We start from the raw sequence: 8,856 nt of genomic DNA on the forward strand, positions 1-8,856 counted from the left end.
TACTCTGGTAAAGTAAAAGTACCTCAAAACTGTACTTGGCACTATGACTGTACAACCTGATGGTACTTTCTTGTGCCATATTTCTCCAATGTGCAAGTTTCTTACACTCTAGTGCATTATTATCTCATACTACTGGAAAATATATACATTTCAACCTTGGGCAATAATGTTCACTACATCTTGTTTATATCCATCCACATCATGTGGATTTTCTTTATATTGTTCTATACTTTTCTATTCTCCCCTTTTTTAAATGTATATTTATGTTATATTTATGCTTTATATATACTGATCCTTCTTTCTGCTATCCACTTGCTGCTGTAACGGTGCAATTTCCCCACCGTGGGACTAATAAAGGTTTATCTAATCTCTCATCTTAAATGAACCTGCTGGGGAAAGAGTGGAAACAGAACATGGAAATGGTCTACAATTTTTGTTGTAGGGTCTATTTTTAAAAAGCCCCTAACCTAAATTATTGGTCATAAATGTAATGTGTGCAAGTGAGTTTAAAAAGTCAGTTTTGATGTCACTTTGTTCCACCACAGAGCAAGACTGACATCTGCTGTCCTCAGCCACGAACAGCCTCAGACTATACCACTTTCTCGTCTGTCTCTTTCTGTCACGCACACAAGCTTGCATACTTTTAAATCTTCCAGAGAAGCATACCTCAAGACCGCAGAAGAAAGTCTTTAAAGTGGACTGTTAAAATCCAACCGGGAGAGAAGCTTTTAATAAGCTGAATAAGACACCCCCTTTTTCAGCAGCTTGGTTCAGTCCACGGCCTCGTACCCGGAAGTATTTGTAAATATTTACATTGCAGTCAGCTGACTTACATTCACCTGACTCACATTAGCAAAACCCCATTCCAGTTTTTTCATACCGTCGCTAATATGTATTACTATATAATGCAAATATAGTCTACGTTAATGGCTGGTGGTTTAGTTTTGCTAAGTGGATCTTCCCTTTAAGAGTTAGCTGCCAGTTAGCTTAGCATTTTGAACATTTAGCAATTGATAGTAGTTAACTGGGTGAGCTAGCTGCTCCATGGGAGACAAAACTTATATTTAACTACCAAATCAACGTGCCAACAGAGTTTGTCAATATGGAAAAGATAGCTAAAGGTGAGTGAGATCTTCAGCAGAAAAAAAACAGTTTCATTATCAGCAAGTTAGCGTGTTTGACTTTAAAAGCTCTGATCTCAGATTGCAGCTGATCTGATAAGGTAAAAAATTGACAAGAGGCTATTCAAATGATCATTTAGTTTCATTAGGAGAGTGATAGATAAGATTAGGATTTGTTAGCTTATGTATAGTACATAAATGAAGAATTAATGAGATGCAAAACTTGGAACAGCATTATTAATGGTGCGATTGGACAATCGTACCATTAATAATTTTATTTTATAACATAGGCTATCTAACACAAAGTACTGTTTTATAACATGTCTAACTTGTCATTACAATGTTGTAATATGGTCTGTCTTGTGTGTTTTTCATATTTAAACTGGATTTAATTTGAGCTGTGTTTGGTGCTGCAGATGTGGGAGATATCCAGTCTCGACTGTTGGACCACAGACCGGTCATCAATGCAGAGGTCCGCTACTTTGTGAGAGAGTTTGAGGTACTTGTCATAAGCGTGACAAAATGTGTTCTTTATAAACCCATAAGACCATGGCTTGACCATTGACTTGTAGGTTCAGTGCCACTGATGACAGATATGAGATATTTCACCATTTATTTAGATTTGTGTAGCCTCCAATACAGCTGGCATTCACTGAGCCGTACCACAGGCACTGGATAATAACACTAATCCATATACATTACATCCTTTTAGTTTACAAATGCCATAAAAACCTTATTAAAGCACCTGCTATGAATGCATACTGTTTTTAAACATGTACCTCAGTCATTCAACAGCAAGCTTCAATACACTGTATTTTATCACTGTGACCACTTTCATGTAGTGTATCAAGTAATGCATTGTTATTTTCTCATTAAGAGAAATAATCTGTCTGATGTTTTTAGTACAAATTAACCAAATAACATCTTTGGTAAAGTGATCAATCTGCTTTAAAGATACAGTATTTTTTTCCTCTTTTTTCATTCATTTTAATGATGGAAGCAACAGGTTAAAACTCTAAAGCACTTGAAAAGATGTAACATTTCTGCACTAAAATGTCTAAGAACTACTAGATCTATACTATATATTCTATCCCAAATGTTTCTAACAAAGGTCAAACACAGAGAAGTTAGGGAAGTTAAAATTAGTTACGTTTGCTCACATAACCTGCAGCTATTTCATTCAAATGAAATTACATAATATGAATAAACATATAATACATTAACATACAACGTTTCTGCCTGAGGTACATCAGCTTGACTCCCATTATCCCTTGCTACTTCACAGCACATCAATATCTGTCTTTTGTTGTTGTTTTGATTGAGAGACATCTAGTGGCAGAAGTTGCATACATGCATGTGGTATGTGTGTGACACTGACACTGAGCTTTTCTCTGCTGCTGCTAAGGAAAAACGAGGACACAGGGAGAGCAGACTGCTGGAGAACCTCAATAAAATGGTTCCAGAAACAAATGAGCAAATGCTGCCAACGGACTTACAGGGCATGCTGTCTGATGTTGTTACACGGTGTAAGTCTCCTTTCTCAGATTTAAATTTGAGACTTTAAAACAGTGTAAATTGTGCTAACATTGTGTCATTTCATGCTTGACCTAACATCTAACCAGACACTAGGATCTGTTACAATGCCTTCATAAAATAGCTGCAATATTTAATTTTGTGTTCATCAAAGTTTGCGTCATTATCAAATCAATGCACTTGTTTTGTGTTGATTGTCTTGTCTAGTGTTAATGTAGAGGCATATTCAGCCACAAAGTATGTAACCTAACCAAAACAACCCAACGATGATGCAGACTTTTATACTATCTAGGCAATCTTACAAAGTAATGTTTTAAATATGATACTAATTTATCATAATGATATATGCTCTATACATTTTTTTCTTGTTTGAACTGAGTTTATTTAATGAATTGTTAAATATTTAGAATCCCTGTGATGGTATTATGACAAAATCAGAATCAGAATCAGAATTACTTTTATAATCCCCCGGTGGAAAATTGCTTTTGTTACAGAGACTTACAGAAACTATACATATAACTAAAATATACAGTTTGTATACACAGTATATACAGTACACACAAAGAAACCTAATTTGATGAACAATGACTGAACAATAACATCTTAAAAGTTTTTGGTTTATATCTTTGTTATGTTAGAGTGAATGTAAAATTTGAATATAAATATTAAGATTATTTTTTTTCTTCCCTCCTACAGTGGAGGCTGCTAATCACATGGCAGACAGAGTCCAGCAGAGGGAGCTCGAGGCACAGCAGGTAAAACTCAAAGCAAAGAAAAAAACAGATTGGATTGCAGATTGTACCGGCTTTTATGATAATGTGTACTCTCTGTGAATATGCAGCACCTGTATAGCGTAAAAATGCAAAAGGGTGTGACAGATAATGTAGCACAAAAAGGGAAATTGAGACAAACACCATAGTCATTGTGTTCTTGTGTCCTTCCAGAGCACCCAGCTGCAGGCGAACATGGAGCATTTGAAAGATGATTGGGCAGAGTTTCTGAAGGAGCAGCAGAGATTAAAGGAGGAGGTGGATGAGGAGCACGCCAAGGCTGTAGGACAACTCAGCACCCGGTACAGCGAAAAGAAGAAGGACTTGACCAAATTTTCGCCCTTCTAATCAGTTTGTGAGTGTGTTTGAGGGAACAAAACTCTCTCATTACACGCTTGTGTTTGTCACAGACCTGGATGTCTGTTCTGCACGTGCAAAACAAGGCTATCGGCTTTGATCGATGAACTTGGTGGTTGGCATAGAAGTTTTACACCTGCACAAGACTCAATAGTTTCCAAATCATAAATATGAAAGTTTGATTAACAGCATTTCACAGGCCATCAAACTCACCACTTTCTGTCTTTAGAACATGGAATTTTCACAGTGCCTAAACGGTCTGGAATATGTCTTTTTTTTTTTTTTTTTTTAAACAAGCAATCGTGTGATTGTTCCTTGGCCGTGAAGTTCTCAACATTTCAAGATTTTTAATGGATGCCTGCCTGAAGGGTGTTGGTGATAAATTTGCGTCAGCCTCAAGTTGAAAGGAACCTGGAGTTTGGAACCAAGACGAGATATTCACATCGCTGAAGGCCAGGTGGTTAAATGTTAGAAAGGCCTTTCTGAGCAGGTGTGTTTAAAGCACAGGTCAAGTGTTGTAGAAACGAGCTCAAACAGAACGCTTTCCAGAACAAATCATCACTCAGCAGCTCTCCCGTGTTTGGAACATTTGACCTCTGACATTAACTTCAAGTAAACCAACTGTCTATGAAGTAACTTTGATGATAAAAGGCCTTTGCTGAAACCAATTTAAATGATCAGCTGCAGCTGTTTTTTGTTTGCTTTGCCACCTCAAATCTGATTTGAATAAATCTCAAATCCAGTATTTTTATTGCTGTTTAAACAGAAAAAAAACATTAATCAGATTTTGGTCTTCTGGTTTGAATTTCTGTCTGGTAATGTGGTCTGGTTATATAAAAAGAGTGCACAGAACAATAAACACAGACTCCAAGTGTAATTATATGTTGTGATTGAGCGCAATAATATTTGAAAAATTGCAGATGTGTGGACTAAAGTAATATAACTTGGATGTGAGTCAGACTGGAGTCACTAATTTATGACTTTAGACTCATCTTGACAAACAAAAAAGAATTGCAACTCAACTTGGAAATCTGAAGTTTAAAAAGAATGTTATGTTTGATAAAGACTATTAAACATTATCATGTGTCTAGGACTCGCAACTTGGGAAAGACTTGGGTCTTTAGTAGCCTGTCATTGTCAGACTTATTCTTAAATACATAGACAACAAGTAGGGTTCCACAATATGTTTTCTTTCTTTGTATGATAGTTCTGAAATCAACAGCCATGGACTAAAATGCCTCCAAATAGACCTACAACTCTGACTCCAGAAAAAATATTCTAGGTCTGTTTTCAGGCAGAAACAAAAATAGCTGTGTGGACACAAATTTTTCTCAAATTACAGTCAATCAAAACTTTATGACAGACTCGGGGTCCAGATAAAAAAGACATTACATGGAATAAATTACATGCAAATTACATATAAACCATATTTAAATTTCATATAAACCATATAAAGGACTTTTGAGGGCAAAGACTTGAGACTTACTTGCAGAACAATGATGTTGTCCTACCTCAATTGTAATATAAAATCGACTGTGTGTGACCCTGAAGCAGAGAACCTCTGAGGTTGATGTTAGACTCACTTGATGAAGTGTTTTGTTTTTGCTCCAGACAATGGCGGGCTGTTGGACAGGTTAATGGCTGGGTGGGCACACTGGGCACATTCCTGGCATGGCTGAGAACAGAGCTCATCTCAGACAACGTAATAGAACAAATATTTTTAGATACCCCCCTTTACATCCCAACCACACACTCCCTTAAACTGCCCAGACACCTCGGCTGTCAAATGTCTCATCTGAAGAAGCAGGTGTCACCTCATCCATCAGCTGAAGTAAAACAGTTCCTGTTAGAAAAATAAGAATAAAACAAAACAAGCCAGCAGTGGAGTCCCTCCACCATGTGACAGCTCAGCTGAAGTCAGCTCAGTTCTGTATCCCCTTTCACAGAAGCTGCAGCTTTTTTCCATTTGGCTAGCAGTGACCTGTCCCCCCCTGCTCTCATGCAAAACCACCCTCCGGTTGCTCTGTGTGTGTGTGTGTGTGTGTGTGTGTGTGTGAGTCAGTGGTGGCTGGCGTCAGACATCAGAGAGGGCACAGCAGATGTACGTCTACATGTGTGTGTTTGTGCGCATGCCTTTCCTCCGCCTCGGTGACTGCAGCTGTCCAACTTGGAGACAGCCCATCATCAGCTAATGAGGAGCGACAATACGGAAACGTGGCCGACCTCTGCCAGCCAGGCACCTTTTCATCTGCCCTTATTTATTTTTTTGGTTTCATGGAAAGAAAGAAAAACATTCAGAGTACACGAAAGGTCACCGTTAGAGTCATATGAGTGTTAGCCATTCATGAGCAGAGGCATACGCTTAAAGTAAGCACTTGTTGAGCCTGATAAGTTCAGGAATTATATCTGTTAGAATGAGTTCTGACATTGCTTTGTGTAGCGTCAGATTTAGATAAATGTCAGCAAAACTTTGGAGAACATTATGAACTGATTAAGTAGAAATGCCTAGCGACCAAGCTGAGACAGTGTGGGGAAGCGCTCGCATCCATCTCGAATTGCACTACAAGACCATTGCTGTCAATAATAACATCCTCTTTGCCAAACTAAATTGACATTAAGCAATCTGGGATTTAGATCAGTGTCTGTTTATGAACGAGGGATTGCAACAACAACAAGGTTTCGACATTCATAGGAATTTGTGTTCTAAGTTAAAGTGCAGGCTGAAAAGTTAGGAAAGCCAGAAATCACAGCACCTGGTCAAGTCATTGTTGAGTGTCGGGTATTGACCAGTGCTCTATTTAGAGGTATAAGACAGGGAAATGTCAAACTGTAACATTAGAACTAACTTTTATTTTTTTTAGATAGAATTTTGGTTGTTTGGACAGATATCCATCTGATATTAACCCGTGTGCATCCCTTTAAAAAGCTCTGATGCCTTTAGAGGACCAGAATGTCCATGTTGAAAAACGTATTCTATCAATATTATTTTCCACTTTCTATAGGGCAAATATTTTAACCAGCATCAGTCCTGAACATAACTTCAAAATATTAATTCATTTTCAGCATTTTAACCCTTTAAATATAAGTTAGTTTACATGACACCACTGTTATTTTTTGTACGAAAAAAAACACAAAAATGTAATTACCTTGTGCTAAAAAAATAAAAATACAAAGCGGGGTTCCACAGTCTGGGATATGTCAATGATAAGCAATCACATTGATTTTGACGCAGTTTTATTTTTTGGGCAGTGTTAAAAAATAACCCAACTTGTTATCTTAAATGATAAAAATGCCCCATTTCAAAACTGCTATAAAAAATACTATATATTAACTAGAAAATTCCCTCTGGGGAAATTCTAAAAGAGCCATGGGGGCTACTGCCGGTGTGTGTACACTATGATGAGATTATTCAGAGATTTCAAACAATTAATACTAGTAATGTTATGATACTATATTATATACAAGGAGCACACCTACAACAAGCATTCCTCTTCAAGTATTTATTTATACAGCAACCTATGCCCTTTAACCTCAAAATGTGTGTGTGTGTGTGTGTGTGTGTGTGTGTGTGTGTGTGTGTGTGTGTGAAACATTTGTATCTGGAGGAGTGTGCGCGCTTACGCGCGCATATGTGTGTGTGTGTTTGCGCATGTGTGCATGCGTGTATCTTTAACTGTTATTACATTAAATGACCATTGTGTGTGTGCGTGCGTGTATCTTTAACTGTTATTACGTTAAATGACCAGTGTGTGTGTGTGTGTGTGTGTGTGTGTGTGTGTGTGCGTGCGTGCGTGTGCGTGCGTGTATCTTTAACTGTTATTACATGACCAGTGTGTGTGTGCGTGCGTGTATCTTTAACTGTTATTACATTAAATGACCAGTGTGTGTGTGCATGTGTGTATCTTTAACTGTTATTACATTAAATGACCAGTGTGTGTGTGCTTGTGTGTATCTTTAACTGTTATTACATTAAATGACCAGTGTGTGTGTGCATGCGTGAATCTTTAACTGTTATTACATTAAATGACCAGTGTGTGTGTGCTTGCGTGTATCTTTAACTGTTATTACATTAAATGACCAGTGTGTGTGTGCGTGCGTGTATCTTTAACTGTTATTATCTTTAACTGCACACCTACAACAAGCATTCCTCTTAAGTATTTATTTATTTATACAGTAACCTATGCCCTTTAACCTCAAAATGTGTGTGTGTGTGTGTGTGTGTGTGTGAAACATTTGTATCTGGAGGAGTGTGCGCGCTGTGTGTGTGCGTGCGTGTAACTGTAACTGTAATCACATCAAAGCATCAAAGGCGTTGGGGTCGACCAATCAGAGCAGAGCAATCAACGGAATTAACAGCTGTGGAATCTTCTGGCACAGTGAAAGCAGCCAGAGGTTGGCAGAGTGAAATTTCTGGCCTCGAACAGAAAGCGGTGGTCCGGAGAGAGGAGGAGGTGGAGCCGGAGCTCATCTGGGGGACGGAGCGGGTCGGCAGCACCTGGTGTCGGTGTGTCCTTTAATCTGCTGTCAGGAGGCTGACCTGGACCATGCCATGCTGCCATGCGTGGTGAAGCATGTTTAACAAATGTTCACACACTTGTGTGCCGCGGAACAGCGGCTGGGAATCACTGGATTCCTTGTGTTTTGGCTTGATGTCCGCTGGCGGGACTCGGCCTCTCTGGCTTTTCGTCTGAGGTAAGAAGACATCTTTTTATTTGCTGTATATTTCGCTAGCATACTACCATTACAATTGTGCCTTATAATGTTAGCATTTTCATATTTGAACTTTTAAACTACTGTCGAAAATTTTGTGAAATGTAGTTGCAAGTTATTTGAGGTTTTTTTGGACGATGTTTGTCATTTTGCTAATTTATTCGCGGCTACTGGTCTTAGGTCTGAGCTAGCGCTCTCTAGCGAGCTAGCTTTAGCATCATGTCGAAGCAATTTATAAATGGTCCGTCGAGGCAGAATATCTTCACAGTTACTCCATGTTACAGTTACCATGATGCTAACAGTTGTTATAACAGTAGATGTGTCTGGTGTTAGCAAACGCTATTGATTCTAAGAGTGCATTGCAT

The 8,856-nt window shown here is 38.3% G+C and overlaps 1 protein-coding gene across 1 annotated transcript; it reads left to right on the forward strand.

Moving 5' to 3' along the window:
• Positions 1-834: 834 nt before the first annotated feature.
• bloc1s5 (biogenesis of lysosomal organelles complex-1, subunit 5, muted) lies at positions 835-4,526 on the forward strand. The gene is made up of 5 exons (XM_059326991.1): positions 835-1,121; positions 1,538-1,620; positions 2,527-2,647; positions 3,351-3,409; positions 3,599-4,526. Exons 1-5 carry the CDS (start codon positions 1,103-1,105, stop codon positions 3,770-3,772), a joined length of 456 nt encoding a protein of 151 aa, XP_059182974.1. The 5' UTR covers positions 835-1,102; the 3' UTR covers positions 3,773-4,526.
• The last annotated feature ends 4,330 nt before the right edge of the window (positions 4,527-8,856 follow it).

The sequence above is a fragment of the Centropristis striata genome, chromosome 23 (genome assembly GCF_030273125.1).
Source record: "Centropristis striata isolate RG_2023a ecotype Rhode Island chromosome 23, C.striata_1.0, whole genome shotgun sequence".
Classification (NCBI taxonomy): Eukaryota; Metazoa; Chordata; class Actinopteri; order Perciformes; family Serranidae; genus Centropristis; species Centropristis striata.